The sequence below is a fragment of the Camelus bactrianus genome, chromosome 6, assembly GCF_048773025.1.
Source record: "Camelus bactrianus isolate YW-2024 breed Bactrian camel chromosome 6, ASM4877302v1, whole genome shotgun sequence".
NCBI classification, from domain to species: Eukaryota; Metazoa; Chordata; class Mammalia; order Artiodactyla; family Camelidae; genus Camelus; species Camelus bactrianus.
The window spans coordinates 11,238,172-11,264,787 of record NC_133544.1 but is presented as its reverse complement, the minus strand read 5'-3'; the positions used below and the strand labels follow the sequence as shown (position 1 = coordinate 11,264,787).

The following is a 26,616-nucleotide window of genomic DNA, read 5'->3' as shown; positions in this document are numbered from 1 at the left end:
GATGGCGGCCGCCACTGAGGGGATTCTGCTGGCTGATCGTCACGGGCGCCGCTGAGCCAACATCAGCTTTCCTCGCTCTTGAATCTGGATTCCGACTAGGGGCTGGGAAGGGCAGTGGACGGCGTTTGGGGAGGACTGACGAGGCAAGTGGGGGCGGAAAAAAGCCGTGCTCCTTTGGGGGGGGAGGGGGTGTCCTCGGAGCCAGAGAAAAGCCTGGCTCCGACTCCGACCGGGTCTCCGCCGGGGACGTGCTCCTGGGCTTTCGGTTGCGACTGTCCTGGTCGTTCCTGGCGGAAGTGCTCAGCGAGGGAAAGAGAGTGACTTCTCCGTGGGTCTAAAGCTCCTGGTCTTTTATGGCAGCCCCTACGATTCACTCCCATGCTCTCCTTCCCTCCTTTTCGCTCTTTCCCTCCGCCTGTTCAGTCTCTCGGGGCTGGAGGAGTTAATCCGACGCCAGCCTTGGCTCCTTAGCCTTGTGACTACCTTGTTTTCAGCCTCCTCGCTCGGGGTCTTCCCGTCGTCCCGGGTTGAGAGACCACGAGGCTACAGGGCACAAAGTAGGGGTCCTTTTTAGTTAATCCACTCCAAAGACCTTTAAGACGTTAGCAAGCTTTATTAAAACCGTCGCCCCCCTCCCCTGTAGCGTCGCCTTTGAGCGCTTCCAGCATCATCGCTCTATTTACACGCTCTTGAGTGAACAGGTCAGAATAATTTTAACTCCGGCAAGCCTGGCTTCCTGTGACCAGGCAACCTGCGTTATCAATTGCTCGTGCTCTGAGTTTTTATTTTACAACCCCTTTGATCCTGTTACGAAACCAGTGCTCTCCCGGAACTGAACAAGAGGAGACTTCTCTCACTTGACCCCCAGGGCTAACCCAGATTCCTTCCTTTTCCCTTAGATTGTGCATGGTTCCCCTTAGTTGTCATCAACGTGCACGATCGCTAGTGAGAGAGCAAGTAACTGTGATAGATGATTTAAGGTGAAATGGTGTCGGTTAAAAATCACTGCCCAGAAAGAATTTATGATATGATGAGACTTCGTTCCTTTCAGTACACATTTATGTTGCTTTGAGCGCTGTGCTTGGTATTGGAAATTGAGAGATTTCGCTTTTGCTCTTCCCCTATACATTTAACTTCCATTCAACATATATTCTTTGTGCCCACTTGTGGTGGATGAAAATAAATAACATTGCCTGGAGACACCAACATAGCTTTTTAAAGGGATAAATATTTGAGCTGGGAAGCTGATGAGGTCATCGGGATGCAGTACAGGGATACAGAGAGTTTGGAGAAGTTTTGGCTTACGTTGGGAGAGCAGGAGAATGAATGTGCTTGATCGTGCAGCACAGGGGTGGTTGGTGAAGTAAGAGGGAGATTGAGATAAACTTGTGAAGGACTTTGATTCCCAACAAAGGTATTTAGATTATATTTAGTGTTTAACAGGAAGCTGATGACTACTTTGCACAAGGAAGGGGCATGAGGATATTTAGTTTTCAGGACTGTCTCTCTGATAGCTGTATGGAGGATCAGCTTGGAACTAGATGAGAGGAAATTGCAATCATTCAGGTAAGGTAATGAGTGCCTCCCTGAGGAAGAATAGTAAAGGATGTCAGAGAGATATTTCTGAAATGTCAAATAGAATTCAACTGGTGGCAGCCAATTTGGTGGGAAGAGGGTGATAAAGAATTTTTAGTCTAGGAGACTAAGTGGTTGGTGATACTATTAAAATTAAGTCTAAGACATGTACATAAAACTAGAATGGTGCCAACCTGCACTTTAGGAGTGGCAAAGCACAATGCTCCACAGTCCAAAGCCTTGATTTTAGAGTCTAGATCTAGACTATTAGCTACATGTAACTGTTGAGCACTTGCAATTGTGGTTGGTTCGAATTGAGATGTGCTGTGAATATAAAATACACACTGAATTTTGAAGACTTAGTACCCCAAACCCCCCCCCCCCAGTAATTTCTTAATAATGATTACCTGTTGAAGTGAGAATATTTTTGATATAGTGGGTTAAATAAAATTAATTTCACCTGTAAAACTTCATCGTGGCTATGAAAAAAGTTTTAATTACATTTGTGGCTTGCACGATATTTCTGTTGGACAGAGCTGTTCTGGTCTAGACAAATGACGGAAGGATCAGTGAGGAGGTGGAATTTGAGTGGGGCCTTAAGATGACGGTCAGCAGTGATGTCTGCGCACCTTGCTGGCACTCTGCGTTGCCAGTGAAGGCATTCAGGTTTTGTTCTTTTAAATAGTAAGAAGCCTTCAGAAATTTCTGAGCAAGGGATCATAGGTGCAGGGGTGTTTTGGAATATTAATCTGGCAGTAAGGTTTAGGTTGAGGTGAAGGGATGAAAGATTGGAGACAAAGAAACAGAAACCCAAATGTAAGGTAATGAGGCCCTGTATTAAGGTACTTGCTGTAGGAATGGAAAGGGAATGACAAATGTACAAGGCATTCCAGGGGGAAATAATCAGGAGTTGGTAACAGTCTATTCAGGAGGTAAAGGAAGGAATCAAACATGTGGAGTTTCAAGCCTTGGTTACTTGGATAACGACTAATGAATTCTTGTTACAGAGTTATTAAGTACATTTGAGGCTAAAGAAATTCAGTCTCAAAATAGAACCAGCAAAGTTGAAAGGAGGAAGTGGGCTGCTAAATTCTCTTCTTTTTTATCTCTCTACTTTCTCTGTCTTCTTTATCTGATCAATCATAGACACCTGCTAAATTTCTAAACTACAGTATTACCTATATTACGTCATCTCACTTGATAATTGATCTTACAATGTCTGTTGCCTGTTCTCTGTTCAAACTAGGCCCATAGTTTCCAAGACCTTTCATTAACTGGCCCTTTTTTATCCATTAGGACTTTTCTTTCATGTTTTGCTTATGTGAAAGTGCCAGGCTAGTTTTGTCACTGGTACTCTGTAAGTTTTTGTTTTATGCCTTTGACCATGTTATTCCCCATTTTGAATACCTTTCTCTTTGTCTCTTTCTATCCATGACCGACCTTGACAAATAATTTAAGATCCCACTTCTTTTTATGATTCTCACTAACAAGCTAATGTCAGTTTTTAAAATCTTATTTCCTAAACTGCATGTTTCAGCCCCTGATTATTACTACTTTGTTATTTACTTTTGTCTTTTATTGTCTAATCCTTCTTTGTTTTATGTAAGCTTAAGCTTCCTAAAATTATGACAAGTTTCTCTTTGAAAAAAGGACCATATATTCGCTTGCTGCTGCTCATGGTGTTCATCTTAGGGCAAGATAGAAGTTAAATAGCAGATTAAAAACAGAAGTAAATCATTATTCACAGTCACGAGACTCTTATTTCTTTATTTTTTAGATTGTAAAGAACTCCTTTGAATTCCTGGTGTTTCATCCTATATACAACTGAGATATCAGTAAGTAAAAGCTGTCTAATAAAGACACAGCTTTATTATATTATAAGCAATTGTAATAAAAATATCTTTTCATCTATTGATATCTGGGTCTGTCTGCAAAAAGAACATGAACTCATTCATTTCTATCTGTAAGATACTTTGTATTTTCATTTCATAATCAAAGAAAGTGGGAGTAAGGTAGATTTGAGCAGGAAAAGAGTTGCTCTTAGGCCATTAATATAATTATGATACAGGGAGCTTTTTGGCAGAGAGAATTTTAAGTCCTTTCCAAAATTTTATTTATGAACATTTTAAATCAAATAGAGAATTAGTATCCTTGTACTTCTCCTATATTACAAATAGGAACACACTAAAGTCAATATATTTTTAACTTATCTGTTTCAACAGCTAATTATTAAACAACCACTATATGTAAGACATGTCCTAATACAGTAAGGATACAAAAATAGATCAAACCCCGTCCTGCACTCAGAGAGCTCTCCCAAGCAAGAGGAAGTGCATGTAAATAGGTAGCTATTAATGGTGTGATGACAGCACTAAGCTCATTTAATACTAGCCATCCTCATTTATTCATTTAATAAGCATGTACTGTGATCAAAATAGACACTCTGCTTTCATGGAGTCATCATTCTGGTGTGGAGGTTAAGAGGAGAGAAAGGCAGGGACAAAGTGATTAAAATAAGCAGCAAGTATCGAATGAGCACTAAGAATTTTAAGGAAAAGAAAAGGAAAATACACATCATAGGATGTAACTGAGGTGGGGATGGACTTCAGGGTGGTCAGAAAACGTCTCTGAGAAAATAAACTTGAGGCAAGGAAAATACACAAACTAGTTAGAGATCTTGGTGACAGTGGAGATAGAAGGAAATATTTGAGGTTATCTTTGAGAAATGTAATGGAGGTAAAAAAAAAAAATGTGGGACTTACTGATGGATTGGATGTGGGAAACAAATAAAAGAAGGAATCAAGGATGATGCCATCAGAGACCAGATGCGATTTAAAGCTGTGGGACTGGATAAGATCACCTAGAGAGAAAAGGAGAAAAAGAAAGTCCCACTACAAAGCACTGCCACATTTAGAGGCTGAAGAGAGAAAGAGTAATTAACCAAGGCTAGTGAGGAATGACCATTTGGAGGTATCAGGAAAGCCAGGAGAGGGTTGACAGACCCTCTGCCAGAGACGGTGTTTCCAGGAGGTTGAAGCAGTTAATTTTGTTGAATGCTGCTACAGTTTCCAGTAAGTTGAGGCCACAGAAATGTCCACTGGCTTAAGTTGTATAGGTTTGTCAGTGACCTTGATGAAAGCTCTTCTAGTGAAATGGTGGGGAAAGACATCAGATTTGGTAGTGTGAGTGTGAGGTGAGAAAGTGGAGACACAATTGTGGGCAAATATTCTGAGAAGTTTTGCTGTGAAAGGGGAGCATAGAAATGATGAAGCAGTGGCCAGAGATTGTAGGATTCAGAGAGAGTTCTTTTAAGTTGGGAATTCTAGAGTATCTTTGTATGCTAATAGGATTGGTACATCAGTGATACATTGATGCTGCAGTGGAAGAAGGGAGTGACTGAAGAAGTTAAGTTCTACGGAAGTAAATGACAGTGGGATTCAGAGCACACGCAGGGGCTTGGCCTTGGATGAGAGCTGGGCTATTTGTTCCATATGATGGACGCAATCGTGTGCATGCAGATAGGTTAACAGATGCAGTATTGGAAAATGAGGAGTTAGTGTCTGATTACTTTTATTTTCTAACTAAAGAATAAGGTGAGATGATGACATGAGAATAGGATGGAGGGAGAGGTACATAATGCTTGAGCAGAGAAGAGATGTGAAGTAATAGTCTTAGAGATGGAAAGTCTCTGAGGTCGGGAAGTTCAAGAGAAAAGAAGGCCTCTTGAGAAGGCTGCAGGAGAAACAGTATCCTTTGAGAAGAGCCAGGTTTCTGTGAAGATTAGCAGGTGAGGAGAAGCTTCAGAGAAGAGATTAAAGTTACAGGAGGGTATAATAGTTCCAGGGGGCACACTGAAAGGATTTGGGAGGGAGAAGAGTTAGCGGATTAGGTCCAACTAGAAGATGTACACGTCAGTGATAATGGACAGCCTAGGAGTCTTGGATCTTTGGCTGTGACCAAGGTAAACAAGGATGGGAGATGTGGTGGGCTAACCCCCTGACAGGCTTTAGGAAAGGTGGGCAATTTGCCTTGGTTTGTTGATATAACCTTGGACAGATGGTGAGGGATCATCAGGTTTGCAGGAAAGGCTAATTTATTTTAAGGGGCTAAGATCTGAAATGTTGCTGTAGATATGTACTTTTGTTAATGAATGTTTTTAAATAACATCTGCTTAATAGCACACAATTCTGGGTCCTAAATCCCAATAGATATGTTGATGTTGTATCTTCTTGAAATATGTGGTTGGCATCCCAACATACATTCCATCAAATATGTGGTGAGCACTTACTGTGTGTCAGCTTCTCTTTTAGAAATTGCAAACATAAAATACTACCTCTGTTTTTTTACTTACTCACATTCCGGTGCAAGGGTTCTTAACGTTAAACTCCTTGAAAAGTATATGAATTTCTATGTGTATAAGGGCCTTTTTGTTTTCTTTTAAAGATTGGGAGGAGAAGGAAAGGCCCATAGCTTTTTATCAGATTCTCCAGGGGGAAAATTCCCTTTATATAAGGACCACTAGTCTAATTGGAGAGAAAGACACATAAACTAATAACTATAATGCAATGAAATCACTACCATCACAGAGCAAAATAAAGGAGAAACAAGTTCACCATGAAGGATAGGTTCACTACTTTAATACACCTTCATTTATTGAGGAACTTGGTATCTCCATTCTAGGTAATTTACATATTATTTGAAATCTTCCAACATCCTTTTTATGAATATATTAATACTCATGTTTCATAAACTAGGATACAGAAGTGAGGAAGAGTTTAATTAACTTTCCAGAACCATACTGGAGTTTCAAACATAAGTCTGATTCCAAAGTCCGCTACTTTTCATTAAATCACACTGGGGATCCACTGAAGGACTCTTCGTTAACAATAGTGTGTAAGATTATATTTTAACTTTATACTTAACAGTGATGGAAATAGGTCTTTAAAATAACTGTGCTTTTATGTTTAATTATATTTTTATTTCTGTTGAAAGAAACTTTTGGATTGTTGTGATTGGACCAAAAAAAATGACATCTATTATCAAATTAACTACCCTTTCTGGGGTCCAAGAAGAATCTGCTCTTTGCTATCTTCTCCAAGTCGATGAATTTAGATTTTTATTGGACTGTGGCTGGGATGAGCATTTTTCTATGGATATTATAGATTCTCTGAGGAAGTAAGTTACTGTTAATACTTCTACCCTTTTAATAAATCAACTTCTCTTTTCTTCACTATGATACCATTTTTATGTTACACAGTGTTTGCTTTTTTCCTCTAATTTAGTTTATAGTAAACAGTTTCATTCTACATATGCCAAAGAGCCAAATAATGACTGTTTTTATTGGTATAGTTTTTGTTGACTTATAAGCTGTGTTTATTGAAATTCAGCAAAATCTTAAGTTGTTAGTTGGCCAGTGGATCGCTGTAGAAATTTTTGCACCCTAATTTTAGAAAAGAGCAAGATTAAGTTTATAAGAATTTGAAGAGAGGAAAAACCTCCCATGTAAAAGTTCTACAGTCAGATAACATTAGCATATTTTCTGTTTCTTTTGATGTGAGACATTTGAGAATGGGTGCTTCGAATTAAGACCATCAGATTCAAAAGGATACTCAATCCATCAAATAAAAATTTAGTTATGTTTGCAGTATTATGCTAATTATGGAAGGAACGAGGACTTAAACATTTAAAAAACTTAGAACTTGTAGCAAAAATTTTTTTCTTACTAATTTCTTTTGTCAGTGAGAACGTATCTTTCATTGATTAAAATTTTACTGTAATGAATGTACTGTCAGTCACCATGCTAAAAGCTGAGACAAAAATCTGTGAGAAATATGTGACCTTTTAAATATCCTTTCCTTAACAAGTTCTTGAACTTAATAGTATACAAGATAACCTTTTGAAATTAGCTTACATATGGTGTCTACTTTTTTACCTTTAAAAAAATATGTCTAGACACCACATATTTATGTGCAGCTCACACCATAATTTTTGATATCTATGCAGGACAGGGTAGTAATAATTGAAATTCATAGGTAACATAATTTTAGTTCTTAGTTTTGCTCTTTTACCCCAGCATAGTCTTTAATTCAGAATACTGAGAGGAATCACAACTGGCAAATTAATTTTGAGTATCCTGCCTTTACCCTTGAGAACAAGATTTGAAAAATGGTCATTCTGACTGTGTTCTAGGCATGTTCACCAGATCGATGCAGTGCTGTTGTCTCACCCCGATCCCCTCCACCTGGGGGCCCTCCCGTATGCTGTTGGAAAGTTGGGTCTGAACTGTGCTATCTATGCAACCATTCCTGTTTATAAAATGGGACAGATGTTCATGTATGACCTTTATCAGGTAACTTAAGCAATTAAAAACATTTTCTAACACTCCTGCAGTGATCATTTTTAACCATTTATTTGTATTTTTCTTTTAGTCCCGACACAATACAGAAGATTTTACACTCTTTACACTAGATGATGTGGATGCAGCCTTTGATAAAATACAGCAGTTAAAATTCTCTCAGATTGTGAATTTGAAAGGTAAAAAATGTTTCCGGTAGTAAATAATCAGACTAATGAGGTTTAACTTACTGAAAAGTACAAGGGGAATTTCTAGTAAAAATTACAAGCACTATGGTCTGAAGAATAAAAGATTAGCATTTTTTTACAGGGAACTGTGAACTTCCCCCAGGCCATTTGAATTTTAAAATATTCCAGACCAAATTCTAACAGAATGTAATAGCTCAGGCCTTTTCACATTAGTCTGGGAAAGACTTGTTGAGTGTTTACGGTGCACAAAAGTAATGTGGCCAGATCCTCCTCCTCGGAACTCACAGTTAGGTTGAGGAGATGAAGTAGCCCGGAGGACGGAGTGTAGTGATTGAGGTAAATGAAGTGCTGTCGCAGCACAGAGTAGAGCGTGACTTAATTCTGGAATCGAACATCAAAAATTTTATCATTTAATTAGGTCAGGAAGTCATATATTAAGTATATGTTTATCATATATAGAGAGAATTATATTAAAAGGTTTTCATAAATATGAAAAAATGGTGCAGCAATGGACGATGAAGACTTAGCCAAGCAGTAACAGTGGTCTCAACAGCTTTGTTTGTACTAAATTTTTCTGTAGGATAAATTCTTTACCATAAGGAGGTTTGAATTGTTGTCAATTTAGAGACTAGTAAAGGTGGAAACCCTTGAGAATTGTGTGCAGAATATAAATATTAAAATGTATTATTCCTGCTAAATAATTTAATAGTAATGGCAGTCTCTAACCTTCTATCTATCTGCACAAATATGTCTGCAGAAATACTAACAAAATGACAAGTGTTTGTCTCCATGAGGGAAGGCAGAAGTTGGGGGACAGGAGGCAGAGACTTGCATTTCACTATATGCCTTTTTACTTTTGAATTTTGTATCATTGCATATGTTAACCTATGAAAAAATGGCTTACAAATAAATTACCTTTTTTGAGGGTTGTAAAAAGAAATCTGAGTTTTGTCATTGTCTTGCTGACATAGGTAAAGGACATGGCTTGTCTATCACACCTCTGCCGGCTGGTCATATGATAGGTGGAACAATATGGAAAATAGTCAAAGATGGAGAAGAAGAAATTGTTTATGCAGTTGACTTCAACCACAAGAGGGAGATGTAGGTATAGCAAGACAAAAGCTAGTGGAAATGCAGTTGGTATTATTTCATTCTTTGGGGGAAAAATTAGAAACAAAGTTATTTTTTTAACCAGAAATCTAGAGCAATTTAAAAGCACCAAATGGTGAATGTTTTCAAAATTACTTAATTATTTGCCTTGTAAGGGGAAAAGTTTGATATGAGATAAAAGACACTGTTTTGAAATTTACATGCAAGTATCCACTCTATAAAACAGATATCTCTCTGGAGATGTTGCAAAAGAGATTAAGTTTTGTACATCAAACTATATTTTATATGCTCTTGACCTGCTATTTAAAGAAACTTTTCAGGTAGGATTTTTGTTTTGTTTTGCTTTTGTTTTTTGTTAACGTCAATAACTACCATCTAATATTACTACTTAAAGTCAGGCTTCCTATAGAAGGGGACACAGTAGTCTAATTTTATATACTTCATTTTGTACTCACAGCATTACTTTAAAATTGAAATTACTTTTGTAATTTCTGTACATTAAGTTCATAGCTATTTTATATTACGTTACAATAGTCTCAAGATCTTTTGTATCTTTTATTAAGAAAAATTTGAGATTAATAAATTGAATTTTAGGCTCTTATAATCACAGGTTTATGAGGAAAGTGTGGGTATTTAAATAAATGGCATTCAAAGTTTTTGGGAAAAACTTCTGTCTTTTTTTACCACCTAATAAAATAAATTTCAGGTGGGTTAGAATTAAATAGAAAATGAAACAATGTTGGCAAGTCTGATCTCTTATTTGGGAAAGACTTGGTAAGGAGAAAGGCAGTAGACCAAGTTACAAAGGAAAGCCCTGATAGATTTGATTACAGATAGGTTCAAAATGTCTGAAACAATAAACTAAATTAAAAGACCTATGGGGGGAGGGAAATAGCTCAGTGGTAGAGCGTGTGCTTAGCATGCACCCTGTCCTGGGTTCAATTCCCAGTACCTCTATCAAAAACAAACAAACAAACAAAAACCTATGAACTAGGGAAACTCTTCACAGCAAGTTGACTAAAGGCTTATTTCTAAGACTAGGTCTTAATCAATCAAAAAGATACTAGTTACAAAATGAACAAAAGTTATAAAGTCAAAAGAGAAAATTTAAGTAATAATGATTTTTAAAATTAAATCCCATTAAAATTGTTTTTAAATGGAAACTTTTCTTGAGTTGGTCAGTCTTTCTGGTTGAATCTTTCTGGAAAAGAGAGAGCTTTCTGAAAAAGGTTAAACCTTTCTGGACAGCCATTTAGCAATATCGTTTATTCCAGTAAATACATTTCTAGGAATGTGTCCTGAAGAAACAATTAGAAATGCAACTGAAGCTTTTTGTAAAAGTGTGCTTTGAGAGATTATTTATAATGGCAAGAAAAGTAACCTAAATATCAATAAAGGGAAATGACCAAATAAATATTGTACAGACACAACAGAAAGTTTTTATAATTGTTAAAAATTAAATTTAGAAAATGATTTTAATGTCATGGGAGAAAACCTGGATACAGAACTGAGTATATAGGCACATACATGGGATATCACCCTTGTGAAATATATACACATATATATGCATAGAAAAATTTATTTATGTACTTAGAAGGATGTACACCAAAATATTATATCGATTTTCTTTGAGTGATGGTACTCTGGAAGATGTTAATTTTCCTTCTTGAATTTACCAGATTTTCTTATCAATATCGACTTTTATAGTCAGAAAAGGAAAAAAACCTTATAAAAGAAATTGTGTATTTTTTAGGTGAGATAGGCTGTTGTTTATTTGAAGTGATGTAAAACATTCCTCTTCCTCTACTTTTTTTTTTTTCTCTTCCTCTACTTTGTTATAGCCACTTAAATGGATGTTCCCTGGAAATGCTAAGCAGACCTTCCCTACTTATCACAGATTCGTTTAATGCTACGTATGTGCAGCCCAGGAGAAAACAAAGAGACGAGCAACTTCTGAGTATGTGTTACACGCAGTCCTTTCTCCAGAGCTGTGGACATGCATGGCAGTAGGAATTACTGTTTAGCCTGTTCTTTCTGACACGTTTCTTGTTATAAGAGATTGACTTACTCTAGCATTTTTGAAAAAATACTATGTGACTATGTCAATATGTTTACAAAAGATGCTTTAGTTGGTTTGAATTTAACTTTTGTGGGATAGGTATAAAGAGAGGCTCACTCCTGCTGTTCAGCATGTAGTAGCTCTCCCTGGCACTCACTGGTACATGTCTAGGGAACACCAAAACATACAAAGATCTCATATAAATCTACTAGAGAAACGTTTACACTGTAAAAGAAAAATGAACAAAGGAGATAAGTGAGGGTGCAGATACTCCTCTGATCTTGCTGTTGGGTGTTTTACACTCTAATCTGTATCCAGTCTTGATTCTAAGGAGATGCCTCTGGGCCATCCCTGGCTGCTGCTGCTTTGGCTTGAGCCCTTTTACTTTACATTCTTTTCTTATAAGCTGCATGGGAATTCAACAGGGAAAGCTGGATTCCATTTTTAACATGCTTGAAACCACTGCCTTCATATATCTACTTAAAAAATATGACTTGTATACCATGTTACTCTGACTTTAAGAAGGTTTTCAATTCTTGGATTTTGTTGTTATTTGTTTTTGCTGGAGTTTGATTTTACTAAATATTTTCAAGCAGACTTTTATCTAGAAAGTCTTGTTGGAAGATGGAATATTATATTTTATTCTACAGGCACACATACATACAAAATATATGTATATTAATATAAAGTATAAATGTGCATGTATATAAATTTGGGAATTATGTTTTATAACAAAGTTCATTGGGGTAGGCAGGTGAGAACAGAGTGACCTGGAAACCCTAGGCTGGTTGCATTTGGCCTGTTCATCCAGTTTTCTCAGTGTGTGCATATGTCATTTTTGTGTACTCTGGGTGAAAAGGGTTGGAAGCCACCAATTTATAATTTTTCAGTGAAAACAAAAGTGAGAGTTAATGGCATTGTTTTTCAACTCCTATGAAGATATATTCACAGAATAAAAAGTGGTTGTAATAACCTAAATGAAGTTCTTTTATTTTGTATCTGGCATAGTAATTGCTTATTTTTAAATTATAGTCTTTATAGTAAAAACATGGAACTAAAGTTATCTTTAATTTTGTAGCAAAGTATTGTTACGATCTATATGGATTTTACGTTCTTGTTTTCTAGCAAATGTCCTGGAAACACTTCGAGGTGATGGGAATGTATTAATAGCAGTGGACACTGCAGGCAGAGTTTTGGAACTTGCTCAGCTCCTTGATCAAATCTGGAGAACTAAAGACGCAGGACTGGGTGTTTACTCACTGGCACTCCTCAATAACGTCAGTTATAATGTGGTGGAGTTTTCTAAGTCCCAGGTTTGTTTTCATGTTACCATTTTTTTTTAATTTAAATTTATTTATTTTTTGGGGGGGTCATTAGGTCTATTTATTATTAGTTTTTCTTTTTTCTTTTTTAATGGAGGTCCTGAGGATTGAACCCACGACCTTGTGCATGCTAAGCATGTGCTCTACCACTTGAGCTATACCCTCCCCACCGTGTTACCATTTTTAATAAAGAAGTTTGCTACAAGAGGTTGGGCTTATGGAAAACAATGTTTTAATTGCCCTTTGGATTTTCTTTTTCTGTTGAGGAGGAGGATGATGATAATAATAATAAAAACTAAAAATCAACCACTTACTGTTCTTTGTGCTTTACATGTATTATTTAATTTAATCTTTATGTGTCCTATGAAGTAGGTTCTGTTTTTTCCCCATTTTACAGATAGGGCAAGTTGCTTCTCTAATGCTTAGTATCATAATCTGTAAAGTGGGGGCAAAAAATAGAACCTACTTTATGGGATATACATGTTAGAATCCATTTTTTTCTTCCTTTTGAATAAGTTCTTTCTCTTGATATAGCAATATCTGGGGTAAGATATTTAGCACTTATACACTGCCTTTTGAATAAGATTTAAAGTGACTCATAACTGATACATAATGCAAAATTAGATTTTTAGGGTTGAACATTGGTCTGGAAGGATCTGATGGGGAATAAAAACAGACAATAAGCTTCTTGTCAAAGTGGCACAAATTTAAGCAATCATTAATGGAAAAAAGACTTAAAACAGGATGGAACTTGAACTCGTTGACTGTTGTAGAGTACATTGAAGTTACAATATAGTATTTTTCTAATTTTTTTTCTATTTTACATGCATTTTATTATATTCTCATTTCTTGAGTGTCATACATGGTAACTATTAACTAGTGTATTATAAGTATTTTCTAATTATTGTCACCTTTTTCCCCCATATTAGGTGGAGTGGATGAGTGATAAATTGATGAGATGTTTTGAAGACAAAAGAAATAATCCATTTCAGTTTCGCCATCTGTCTCTATGTCATGGTCTTTCTGACTTGGCTCGAGTACCTAGCCCTAAAGTGGTACTTGCCAGCCAACCTGACCTGGAATGTGGATTTTCACGGGATCTCTTTATTCAGTGGTGTCAGGACCCTAAAAACTCAATCATTCTGACTTACAGAACTACTCCTGGGACTTTAGCACGTTTCCTAATTGATAATCCTTCTGAAAAAATTACAGAAATAGAGGTAAGTGCTTGTATGTGATCTTTGTCTTAAAATTGCTTGAGGAGGTACATTATGCATGATGCTTATGACAATCAGTGACCAAAAAAACCCAAAACCCTTCTGTGGTACCCTCTGGAACTATACTCAGAAGGTATACATATGCACCATATTCTCCATCACCCTTTGAAAGTTCCTTTCACAGTCTTTCCCTAAGTGAAATCTGGCTGTTTCCTAATGATACTCTTTTTATCTGTAGCCTTCTTCAGTAGATGGTCCTCCTAAACTTGTTCTTTTGAGTCTTCTTCGTCTCAGGGAGCAGCAGCACTTTCCAGATATTTACTCAAGCCCCAAATTTAGAAATTTTAAAAACGTTCATTGAAGTATAATGTACACTGAAAAGCGTGCATGTTATAAATGTATAGCATGGTGAATTTTCACAAATTGAACACACCTGTCTAGTTCACACCCAGATCAAGAAATAGAATATTACCAATACTCCAGATGCTCCCTTCCTGATCCTCCCTATCCTTCCAAGGATAACCACTACCCTGACTTCTAAAGGACAGATTAGTAATTTCAGTTCCTTTTTCTCACCACCCATGCCCAGTCCAGCAGTGAGTCCTACTGACTTGACCTCCAGATAGATCCTAAATCTACTTCTCTCCAGCCCCACTACCATCGTCCTAGCCCATGCTAAGTGGTCTTGCCTGGACTGGGCAGGAGTTTCCTAACTGGCTTCACTGTTTATACTTGTATACTCCCTAGTCCCTTCTTCTCATAGTGGCCAAAGATCCCTCTCTCTCTCTCTTTCTCTCTCTCTGTCTCTCCCTCTCCCTCATTTTATTGTGGTAAAACACACATAACATGAAATTTACCATCTTGACCAGCTTTAAGGGTACAGCGCAGTAGTAGTAGTGTACAGCAGGTCTCTAGAACTGTTCATCTGGCAAAACTGACCCTCTGTGCCCATTTTACAGCTCCCAAAGGCATCTTTTAAAAATTCATCATTTCATGTCACTCCCTTGCTTAAACCCTCCAATGGCTTCCTCTTCCTCTTTGAATAAAATCCAGACTCCTTACCTGGGCTTGCAAGACCCCACATGATGTGATCTCCGCCCACTTTTCTGACCGTATCTCATTGCTCATTTTCTGTGCTCTACACTGTATCATGATCTTGTTCTGTGATGTTCCTTTGCATCTTTGCTCATGGCCACACCTTGTCATTCAAGTCTCAGTTTAAAGGTCACCTCCTCAGGCAGGCCTTCTCTGACTACCAGTCTAAAATAACTATTCAGTTAGTTGCTAGCCCAGCACATTACTTTATTTGTCCTAACATTCATTACTATCTGACACTTTCCTTGTTTGTTGTCTTCCATTTCCTACTACCAACTAGAAGATAAGTTCCATGAGAAGGGGATCCTGTTTTTTTATGTCTCTGGCACCCAGAACCTGACTACTTGATACACCAAAGGTCCTGCTAAATGTGTTGGCTGAATTCATGAATGACCAAATGAGTGAATATGTAGTAAACCAAATTTCTGATCACATTAGATAGGAGTTTACTATGTATGGTTTTTTTTCATCTACATTTATCAGTCTCTAGAGTCAAGTCTCACTCATTTAAAAATAGAAAATGAATAAGGATTAATAAATTGAAGTAGATTTGATTAGGAAAAGAAATAGCTTAGAGGTAATACAGTGAAAGACTAAGAAGAAAAATATCTTAGGGTTGATTATTCTGTTTTTGAATATTGCCATTAATTTTAGATATCTGGAAAAATAAGATACAGAGAAAAATTTATTATAGCAACAAGCATAAATTAAATCACAGGGTAAGTGTTCTGTTAAAATTTATTTGTGGTTAAGACAGATATCTTTGTGAGTTGCTAACAGTGTATTCTAAAGGAAAATAATGACACTTTTCTAAGTTGAACTTATTTCCAAGGAAGCTACCAGGCAAATGAGGGATGCCAGATGTAACATGTAAGTCACTCCTTCATCCTGTACAGTAGAAGCACTTGATTTTGGTTTAATTTTTTTGTTAAGTTTTATGTCATAATAATTTCAAAGTTAACAGAAAAGTTATAAAAATAGTGTACCTAGATTTCCCAATTGTCAACATTTTACTGGATTTGCCTTATGACTTCTTTATATACACGCAGACACAAAATTAGATTTTTTTTTCTAAACTACTTGAAAGTAAGCTGCAGATACACCATCATTACCTCTAAACACAGCAGTGTGTGTTACCTAAAAGCAAGGACACTCTCCTGCGAAACCATAGTATTTCCACTGAGACAAGGAAGTAAGCCCTGATACGCTGCCATGTCATCCACTGACCCCACTTGACTTTCAGTGATTTCTCCAACAATGTCCTTTGTAATTACACTTCCCTTTTTTGTTCAGGATCCCATCCAGGATTGCACATTACGTTTAGTTTTCATGACTATTGACATTTTTGAAGCATGTATGATCTAGATTTTTTTTTCTATTCACTTACAAATATCTGTATAATTTCTTTAAAAAAGGAATGGGACCAAATTGTCTACATATTTTTGAACAATGAAAGTAAATACAGATTTACCTTATGTAATATGTGGTATATTGTAAACATTCAAATGTTTTTGAATAAATTAATTCTTTTTAGTAATTTGTAAATAATACATTATATACATGTACTGTGATTAAAAATCCAGTTGTTCCCCAAAGTATGGTGCAAGGACCCTGGGGGGATACTGGAGACCCTTTCATGGAGTTTACAAACTATTTTTCATAATAGTATGAAGATGTTATTTGCCTTTTACTGTGCCTACATTTATACTGACGAGTGAAGGCAATGGTGGGTAAAGTGCTGGTGCCTTCACGTAAATCACAGTGGCAGCAAACTGTGCTAGTTAATCACTGCATTTTTCATCACCACACATTTGTAGTTTAAACAAAAGTCAGTTTCACTTAAGAATGTCCTTGATGAAACAGTAAAAGTTATTAATTTTATTAAATCCTTTTAGTAAAAAGTTTTTTTTAATAATCTGGGTGACAAGATGGAAAGTATACAGAAGCACCTGTGTTGTGGACTAAAGTATGATGTTTGTTTGGAAGAAAACTACCTGTGTAAATTTTTGAATTGTGAGTTAAATTAGCCACTTTTTTCTTGGAATACCAGTTTTACTTGAACTAATGACAGGTTTATTCAGATTGGGATATTTGGTAAATATTTTCTCAAAAATGAATAACTGAGCTTGTAACTCTAAGGAAAACAATTGAGAGCATTTGTTGCCTAAATCTGATAAAACTGAAACTTTCAAGTGAAAATTAGAATTTTGGAAAACTTATGCCCATCACTGTGAGATTGACAATTTAAACTTAAAAGACTTTTCTAATGAGATTGTTGATGATATTTGCAAATGTGATTTTTTTTTAAGTATTGTCAGCATTTGTAAGATCTGTGTAACTTAGTGAACCAGTATTTTCCAAATTACTAATGCATGAAGTTGCAAAATAATGCACAAATGAAAGATCCAGTCAAAGTGTAAGATAAATCAGTAACTTTTCATATAAGAGTACAAAAGCTGTCTGGTATGGTTACAGATTCTGCATTACAACTAACCTTTAAGAAACCACCACTTTTTGAGTTTTAATGTAATATCAAAGAAGAATATTCACGAAAAGGCTATTTAGTTTTTTCTTTTCCAACAAGTGATCCTTGTGAGGCTGGATTTTCTTCATACACTTTAACCAAAAGAATATATTGCAAGAGATTGAATGTAGAAGCAGATGTGAGAATCCAGCTATCTTCGATTGAGCTAGATACTAAAGAGACTTGTAAAAATGAAAGATAATGCCATACTTCTTACTAATTTTTTTTGCTTTGGAAACTATAATTATCATCTTTTGTAAAAAATGATGTTAATGTTAACATGTAATGAATGGTTTTATTATTTTTTAATGAACAGATAAATATTTTTTAAATTTCTGTTTTTAAAAAATTTTTAATTGAAGTATAGTTGATTTACAATGTTAGTTTCAGGTGTATTAAATTTGCTTTAATTTCTGATATTAAAATATTAATTTGAATTTATTCAAATATGAATAATTTTACTATTTATTAAAGGTGAACATTTAATAAATGTAACCTACAAAAAACAAAAATTCTTTAGGGTTCTCTGTCATTTTTAATAGTCTAAAAGAGATCAGAAAGTTTGAGAACTGACTGATTACTGACTTAATCATTCCATGTTGATGGATTTTGAGGTTGTGTCCAGTTTTTCACAACAGACATTGCTGTCATGTACTTTTTTTCCCTTGTATTTGTGTGATCATTTCCATAGGATCAATTCCTAGAAGTAAAAACACTGTGTTAAACAACGAGCACATGTTTAGCTTTAGAAGTTGACAAATTGCTTTCTAACATAGTTATGCTAATTTTTTCATAGCTAAGGTACCCTTTCCCCATTAGTAATTAGCACTGCCCATCTCATAAATTAAAAGGTGGTATTACATTTAAAAATTTCAACAATCATTAATAAGTTATTTTTCTTATTTTATACATTGTATATTATTTTGTCCATTTTTGATGTGTTGGTCATCTTTGTCTTAATTGATTTGAAAGAGCTCTTAGGAAAAAGTAGCTTCTGATAGTCAAATGGTGCTGCAAATTATTTCCTCATTTTCTTTTCATTTTCATGCAATTTAAAATGTCAGAGTTTTTTTTTCTTTTCCTGTCACCGTATTTATTCACCTTTTCTTTTGGGTTTTATGTCATGTGTAGGCCTCACCGACACCAAATTATAAAAATGCTTTTCTGTATTTTCTTTTCCTGATGGTTGATTTTTAACCAGTTTGATTCAAATTAAATCTATCCTAGAAATGTGACAGCTCAATTTTAGTACTGATCTAAATAGGATCTGTAATTGCACATAATGGAAACTTGAATAATTTCAGAGGAAAATTCAGTTTAAAGATGATGAATCAATTTAGAGATGTGATGTATCTCACACCCCGCTGCCTTAACCCCCTAATACTGATGTTTTCCTTTCATCTGCCATTTTTCTTCAGTTGAGGAAACGTGTGAAGCTTGAAGGAAAAGAACTTGAAGAATACTTGGAAAAAGAGAAACTAAAAAAAGAAGCTGCTAAAAAACTTGAGCAGTCAAAAGAGTGAGTTGTTTTCAGACAGATTAGAAGTTTATATATATAAGTAATTTTACACCTTATTTCTAGACAAAAAGTTTAATTGAAAAAATTTAAATTTTCTTTAGAGTTTATCTATAACTTTTGTTACATCGTTCAAAAGGTGCTACCAGAAATTGACACGACATTGTAAACTGACAATATACTTCAATTAAAAAGAGAGAGAAAAAAAGATGCTAGAATGCTAAATTCTTTCAAAGCTAATGTTAATATGTATTTATTAACTGGCAGTTAATGCTATATTTTACAAAATATCACTCTGATGTTATTATCATTGAATTAATATTGAACGTTAATTTAATAATAATTTTATAAATATTAATTAAAAATCTCTTGGAGACTTTATGATCTTTATGTTTTCCAAAATCTTCTTAGGGCAGACATAGATTCCAGTGATGAAAGTGACGTTGAGGAAGACATTGACCAGCCATCCGCTCATAAGACTAAGCATGACCTGATGATGAAAGGTGAAGGCAGTCGTAAAGGAAGTTTCTTCAAACAGGCTAAAAAGTCTTATCCTATGTTTCCTGCCCCAGAAGAAAGAATTAAATGGGATGAATATGGCGAAATTATCAAGTATGTGAGCAAAACAAATTTTTCTTTCTTGCAGATTGGAGGTATTAACTGTGTCATCATTTGAACTCAGTGAATTTGGTCTTTTTGGCCATCATGCACTTTGTCAGTTTCTGAGTACCTCAGCTTGAAAGACACAGAAAACCTGGAGCTTGAAATGTAAAAACAGGAAGGTTAAGGAACGTCTAGAGAGTTAATATTAAAAGAAAACTGGTAGTTTTATTACTTAGGTATGCGAAAGGTTTAAAAAGATGACCAAGACCTCCCCCCCAACTTAAAAAGAGAAGTAAGGGACATGCGTTGGAGAAAGATATACTATAGGAAGAACTTTAAATTTTTTTAATGGAGGTACTGGGAATTGAACTCAGGACCTTACTTATGCTAACCATGCACTACCACTGAGCTATACCCACCCCCAAGAAAGAACTTTTGATGGCTAGCATTATGTTAAGTTTGGGGAATGGGTCATGTCTCAGATAGTGTTGCACACCTTTTGGTTATAAGAGGAATAAGAGATAGCATGAATGGAACCATGGAAAATCTACAAAATCTACACCCACTATTAGAAAAACAACTGAAATCACATGTTCTAAGCACAAATTTGGAAACACTACTCTCCTGCATAAAGATCCGATAAATGTCAAGTGCCTTAAGCACAATGCACGATGTCTTTCACTATCTGGCTTCTCCCTACTTTTGTTTCTCTGTATTTCTGTTACGGCAGGGTGCGTTCTCTACTCTGGTGGTACCCGCCTTGCCTCAGTTTCCTTCTGCTTGGTTTTTTCATGTCATGCCTTTACACATGTTTTTCCTTCAGCCTTGTTCCACCTTCCCATCCCAGGAGCTCAGGCTGCTGAATCTGGCCTCACAAACTACTGGAAAACTCTCCTGTTTCTTTCTTGCCACCCCAACACAGTTAGGGTGTTGTACTTTCTTTGTACTCCTAAGATGCTATGTTGAGCATACAGAGGGCTTAGATTGTCCTTGGATTTAATTAGGAAAAGTCTACTGTCTGCTTGGCCCTCTAAAATAGTAGAGAGGAAAACTAACAATCTAAACAGTATTGGTGAGTTTTCTTACCATTTCAGTTAGTGGCCAGTCTGTTTAGCATATGGACAGTGCTCTTTATCTTCAATTTCCTTATCAAAAAAATGGGGGTAAGAATTAGATGAGGTTGCGGTTTTAAGGCACTTAGCATAGAACCTGACTCATAAATGCACTTTGAGTGGTTGCAACTACTATTGTTGTGTGGATAACAGTTGGAGGTATTGGACTCCAGGGGCTAGAAGCTGCCATAGCTAAAGTCTAGGTGTTGGGTGACAGAGGCCTGGGTTCTCAGAAAGGAGTGTGAGGGGACATGGGGTTGGGCCATGACAAATACAGAGGTTAGAGAGAACGTTAAAAAAAAAAGTTTGCTTTTTAATTCTAACATAGAACTCTCTCTGATACTAGAAAACAGATGTGATAGTAGTTTGTTGAAATAAAGATGAAGGCTTTTGACAGCAGGAGCTGTGTGCAGTGAGAGCCAAAGGCGAGGCTGGTGTTAAAGACTCCAGAAGACCAGCTGAAGCTCTCATTTGGAATGTGCATCAGAGACAAATGCTTTCTAATAAAATATCGGTAACCAAAGTGGGGAAAAAAAGCTGAAAGCTTTCGAGGGAGCTAATGATTTTGTATCTCGGTCTTCTCTGTAATGTGCATAATTGGAGAGTCATCTGTTTTCATTGGGCAGAGAAGGAATATCAGGGGTCTTAAGGAAACCAAAGAAGATCTGAGATTTATAAAGACTGAGAGTTGACAAGAGAAACTGCAGAAACTGAGAAGAAGAATTGAAAAATGCAGGGCCAGGTTGCAGTCGTACTTATGAGAGCTACTAAGATCTTCTGATGACCTGGATAGGGCCTTTTCACTAGCCTACATGGCGCGTTTTAAAGTGTACTCCTTAAAAAAAAAAAAAAAAAAGTTGGGAAAAGGTATAGCTCAAATGGTAGAGTGCATGCTTAGCATGCATGAGGTCCTGGGTTCAATCCCCAGTACGTCCTCTAGAAAAATAAATAAATAAATAAACCTAATTACCACCCCCCCCAAGTTTTAAAAAAAAGTGTACTCCTTGTTGGTTATGAACAATATAATATATGCAGTCATCTAATAATTAATATTGTGAAGTTGCACTGGCTTTGTATCAAATGTACATTTGAATCTTGAGATATGTGAGGAGTCTAAAGATTATGCCATTTACTAGTTAGTTATATATGTGAAATAATATTAGCTTGCTTGTTACTACTTCTAATTAGAGACTTACTGTTTAGACCAGAGGATTTCTTAGTGCCAGAACTTCAGGCTACTGAAGAAGAAAAAAGCAAATTAGAGTCTGGCCTGACAAATGGAGATGAACCTATGGATCAGGATTTATCTGACGTTCCTACTAAGTGTATTTCTACAACAGAATCTATTGAAATAAAGTAAGTGCTTTTGTTGCATTTTGAAAGTAGATTACTAGGTAAAATTTCAAGCACTTGAATTATATAATTTACATCGTTTCAAAAATGAGATTTCTGAGTATCCTCTAGTAAGTTTGTGCTTTAAAACTTTAATATATGTTCCTTCCTGTGGAGTATGGTGGTATTTTCCCTTTGTTAATGGTATTTGAATGCCGGAATGAATTGGTGGTAAGGAAGGAGGTTAAACTTTAAATTGTGCATTTATATGATGAAATATTCTTTCTGGTCTTTTTCGTAGCAGGTGAGCTTGTGCAAATCACAAGTTTAATTTTTCTAAGTGCCTGTTTTATAAAATAAACTCCTTGACTTAAACATCTCTAGTGCATTAAACTCTTAAAAATACCTCTGTGAACCTTTTCTTTTCCTTTCTGTTTAGAGCAGTTAACACCAGTAAATGATCATTTCAGAATGTTCTTTTTTCAGTCATCAGAAAGCAAAGTGGTTATTTGTGTAGTGATACCATTTAGTATACATCCTTGGGTAGAGCTGAGAGCTCAGTAATGCGTATTACCAGTATAACACATGGGCATTCCCTAGACCTCATTTTACATATCGATACATTTCTTTCCTGGTGATAAAAGCCCTTAAAAATCTAATTTTAGAATTAACCTACCAGGAAAGTAAGCTTGAATAATTGTCTAATTACAGAGCCAGGGTTACTTACATAGACTATGAAGGGCGCTCTGATGGGGATTCCATTAAAAAAATCATCAATCAGATGAAGCCACGACAGTTGATCATTGTCCATGGGCCACCAGAGGCCAGTCAAGATCTCGCAGAGTGCTGCCGTGCGTTTGGTGGGAAAGATATTAAGGTGTACATGCCAAAGCTACACGAAACAGTCGATGCCACTAGTGAAACTCACATCTACCAGGTAAATATGCCGGCAGTTGAGCCACATAGGAATAAGTACTTTTTGTTGCAGGTTAGGACAGTTACATGAGGAATGCGGTGGTGACTGAGACAGACATGGTCCCTTGTCCTGGCAGATCCTACAGGCTGTGGGGCATATAACAAGGAAGTAGCATTTATCGCACTGTTATACCTCTGCCAGAGGAAGTCCAGGATGCTATGAGAGTATAAAGAGGGGGGGGTCCAGCCCAAATGTGGAGGTTTAGAAAAGGTGGACGTGACAACTAGGCTGAACCCTAACGGATGTTTAGATGGGTTGTTGGGGTGGTGTAAAGAGAGGGAGAAAAAGTGTTCCAGGCAGAGGGAGTAACATTTGTGAAAGTACAGAGGTCAGGGGAATGGTGAGTGTTCAAGAATTCAGAAGTTTTCTAAAAATTCACAGATGTTAAGGTTCTATTCCTAATTGAAAAAAAAATGGAGACAGATACAGAAAGCTGGAATAGCATGGAGGAGAGATTGATAAACTCCTATCTGATCGTGGGAGATGGTGTCAGTTCAGGCAGCAGTGATGTCTATATTGGTCTGGAAAAAAATGTATTGAATTCCCCAGGGAGAAAAGTCGTTCTGGGCAGAACAAGAGGAAGCAGCATTGCAAGAACAAGGAGGTGTGGAACTGCATGGTATATTGAGGAAACCATAAACAAGTCAGTTCTCCTGAAGTGGCATCAAGCACTAGAGGATGAGCCTAATCAGTGGTTCTCAACCTCGGCTGCACATCTGGAGAGCTTTGGGGGAGTCAGGAGGACTCAGTGTTCTCGCCTGAGTCTCATCGGTTGTATTGGAATCACTGGTGGTGGGACTCTGGCATTAATATTGAAAAAAAGATTTCTGTATGATCCCAATGTGCAGTCAAGGTTAAGAACCTTTATTTAGAAAAGTAAATAGGGGTCCTAATGATCTTACAGCTCATTACGGATTATGGGGAAGATCAGATGAGTGAAAGATTTCCAAATTGTAATACACAGTACTAGTGTTAGAAAATGGTAATAATATGTTATATTTAGTTAATAATTTATACTCTGTGGGCTTTATTTTTCTTCTCCCCTTTGCATCATATCTAGGTGAGATTAAAAGATTCTCTTGTCAGCTCCCTTCAGTTTTGCAAGGCAAAAGATGCGGAATTAGCTTGGATAGACGGTGTCTTAGACATGAGGGTTTCCAAAGTGGACACAGGAGTTATTTTAGAAGAAGGAGAACTCAAGGATGATGGAGAAGACTCAGAAATGCAAGTGGACGCTCCTTCAGATTCTAGCGTTATAGCGCAGCAGAAGGCCATGAAAAGCCTGTTTGGAGATGATGAGAAAGAAACCGGCGAAGAAAGTGAGATCATTCCTACATTGGAACCCTTACCTCCCCATGAGGTGAGAAAGCATGTGCTGCTTCTCTCTCTCCCTTCGTTTGCCGTCCTTTGAATTTTCTTTTTATGTTTTTAACCATTTAAAATGTCATATATAGGCTTGTTTTGGAGTTTTGAAACAGATGACTCAAGATCTGCTTCTGTGTGCGTGCATGTGTGTCCTCTATGGCTAGGGGATGCTAACAATATTAAGGAAGCCCTTAGCAAATCTTTTTATAAGATACGTAATTGTTTCATGATGTGTTTTTCCAGTATGGACCTTTAAATATTAAGTTTGATCGTTATGCGGGTCACCTACCTGCTTCTAATCAGGAGTTTTATAGTTTTCTAAGAATGTCATACTCTTGCACTCCATTTTTGTATATTGTCAATTCCATTCAAATCACTTTTGGTTTTGATATAGTTAGAAATCTTATTAAGTATAGGCATAATTCTAGTCTAGTATTTTATTTACATGTTCTCAAGAGATACCTGGTTAACTAGCAGAGCTTTCAGGTAATTAACGCACAACAATATTAAAACTATAACATGAGAGTCTTACATGACTGTCAGGTAATGTCTTCAGCCTTTCTATGCAGTAAAGAATGGAGAGACAGCCTTTGTCATTGGATTCCCTTCTAGTACAACTCCTGAAATTGGGGGCAGGAATCAGAATCTTTCTTCTCTGTGCTAAAGCTGGCACTCTTCCAAGCAGTTTCAAAGTAGCAGCACTAGGTTGAACTGCTTGCCTTTCTGATTGTCAAACCCATGGCATCCACTGCATTCACTGTGAGGGAGGAAGGAAAGTGGAAGTGGGATCAGGGGAGAATTAGCCTCTGAACTTAGACAAAGGACCAGGATCCGGAAAATGACTTTTTGGTTCAGTTCTGCCTACTGGCACTCTAGTTGACCCCTTTAGGCAAGTGGGTGAGTGCAGAGCATAACATTATCAAACGTCTTTCTGTTATTAGAAGGCATGACTAATAAAATCGATTGTGAAACATTCAGAAAATGTGAAGGGCTTTATAATGTTAAATAATGAGGTAAAAATCAGAATAACAAGTTGGATTGTGATTTAGTCTTGAAATGATCTGTCAAAGGACTTCAGGGAATAATAGAAAATATCTTAGAGATCATGTGTTATTTCTCTTTATTCTGTATAACTGTGTGTCTGGTGTTTTATTTGAGTTTATTCTTTCCCTTTAACCTCACCTAAGGTTCCTGGACATCAGTCAGTTTTTATGAACGAACCAAGACTATCCGACTTCAAACAAGTTCTTTTACGAGAGGGGATTCAAGCTGAATTTGTAGGAGGTGTACTCGTTTGCAACAATCAAGTAGCAGTTCGTAGAGTAAGTGTGTTTTTAATAAGGACTGGATTGAACAAATGCTTCTGATGTTTTGTTATTTTGAGTTCTAATTCTTGATTGAATTAATTTTACAAACTGAAAATCAGTCATTTATATTCATAATGATGACCTTGAAGTCTTTTAAAAGTGACTCAAAGACGTGATGTATAATTTTATTGTAAATTTTTATTTGAATCCTCTGACATCTATGTGTCTACGTAAAATTCATGACTTGAATATTATACCCATATTCCGTGAATCAGAGCAGTCCATTCCCTGACCAATCATAAAGTAATCTAGTTAGTACATTTTGGTTATTATATTTGCATATTAATGGGTAGAAAATGTACTAAAGAACTTTTTTTTTTAACTTGGTTTCTAGACGGAAACTGGACGCATTGGATTAGAAGGCTGCCTTTGTCAAGATTTTTATAGGATAAGAGACCTTTTATATGAACAGTATGCCATTGTGTAAAGGACATGATGTCAAGAAGTATCTGTTTGACCTTTCTAAGAAAAAAGGATTCTTATTCTAAGCTTTTGCTTTTTTGTTTTGTAACATACAGAAAGAATCTGCCAGAAAAACTTAACATGCATTAGATTTTTAAAAATGTAAATAGAAACCATTTTGCTAATGCTCAAATGACTGTGCTGCCTTCTGGCTTTCAGAGTCTTAGAGATCCTCACACGTGCGCAGGCCCGGGAGTTGCAGGTAATTGGCTTCCTTTGCAGACCCCTTGTTCCAGAAGGGCTTCTTACTTGAATAAAACAATGCAACTTAGCAAACCAGTTCATGGCCTTAGAGAAACACGTTTGCATGAACTCTTGCAAACTGTTTCTTACATTTTCTGGAATGAAAAGTAAGAATTTATTTAGAAAAGATGTGCTATAAAAACTGATAAAGCAGTTTTTTTTGAGGTCTATCTATTAAAAGCAAAACAAAGAGTA

The 26,616-nt window shown here is 36.4% G+C and overlaps 1 protein-coding gene across 1 annotated transcript; it reads left to right on the top strand.

Annotated features, from left to right (window-relative positions):
* Positions 1-8: 8 nt before the first annotated feature.
* On the top strand, positions 9-26,616 carry CPSF2 (cleavage and polyadenylation specific factor 2). The gene is made up of 16 exons (XM_010968707.3): positions 9-143; positions 3,353-3,410; positions 6,568-6,750; positions 7,765-7,924; positions 8,004-8,109; positions 9,090-9,219; positions 11,070-11,185; positions 12,413-12,600; positions 13,539-13,829; positions 18,864-18,964; positions 19,373-19,573; positions 21,880-22,032; positions 22,720-22,945; positions 24,045-24,344; positions 25,537-25,671; positions 26,051-26,616. Exons 3-16 carry the CDS (start codon positions 6,602-6,604, stop codon positions 26,141-26,143), a joined length of 2,349 nt encoding a protein of 782 aa, XP_010967009.1. The 5' UTR covers positions 9-143; positions 3,353-3,410; positions 6,568-6,601; the 3' UTR covers positions 26,144-26,616.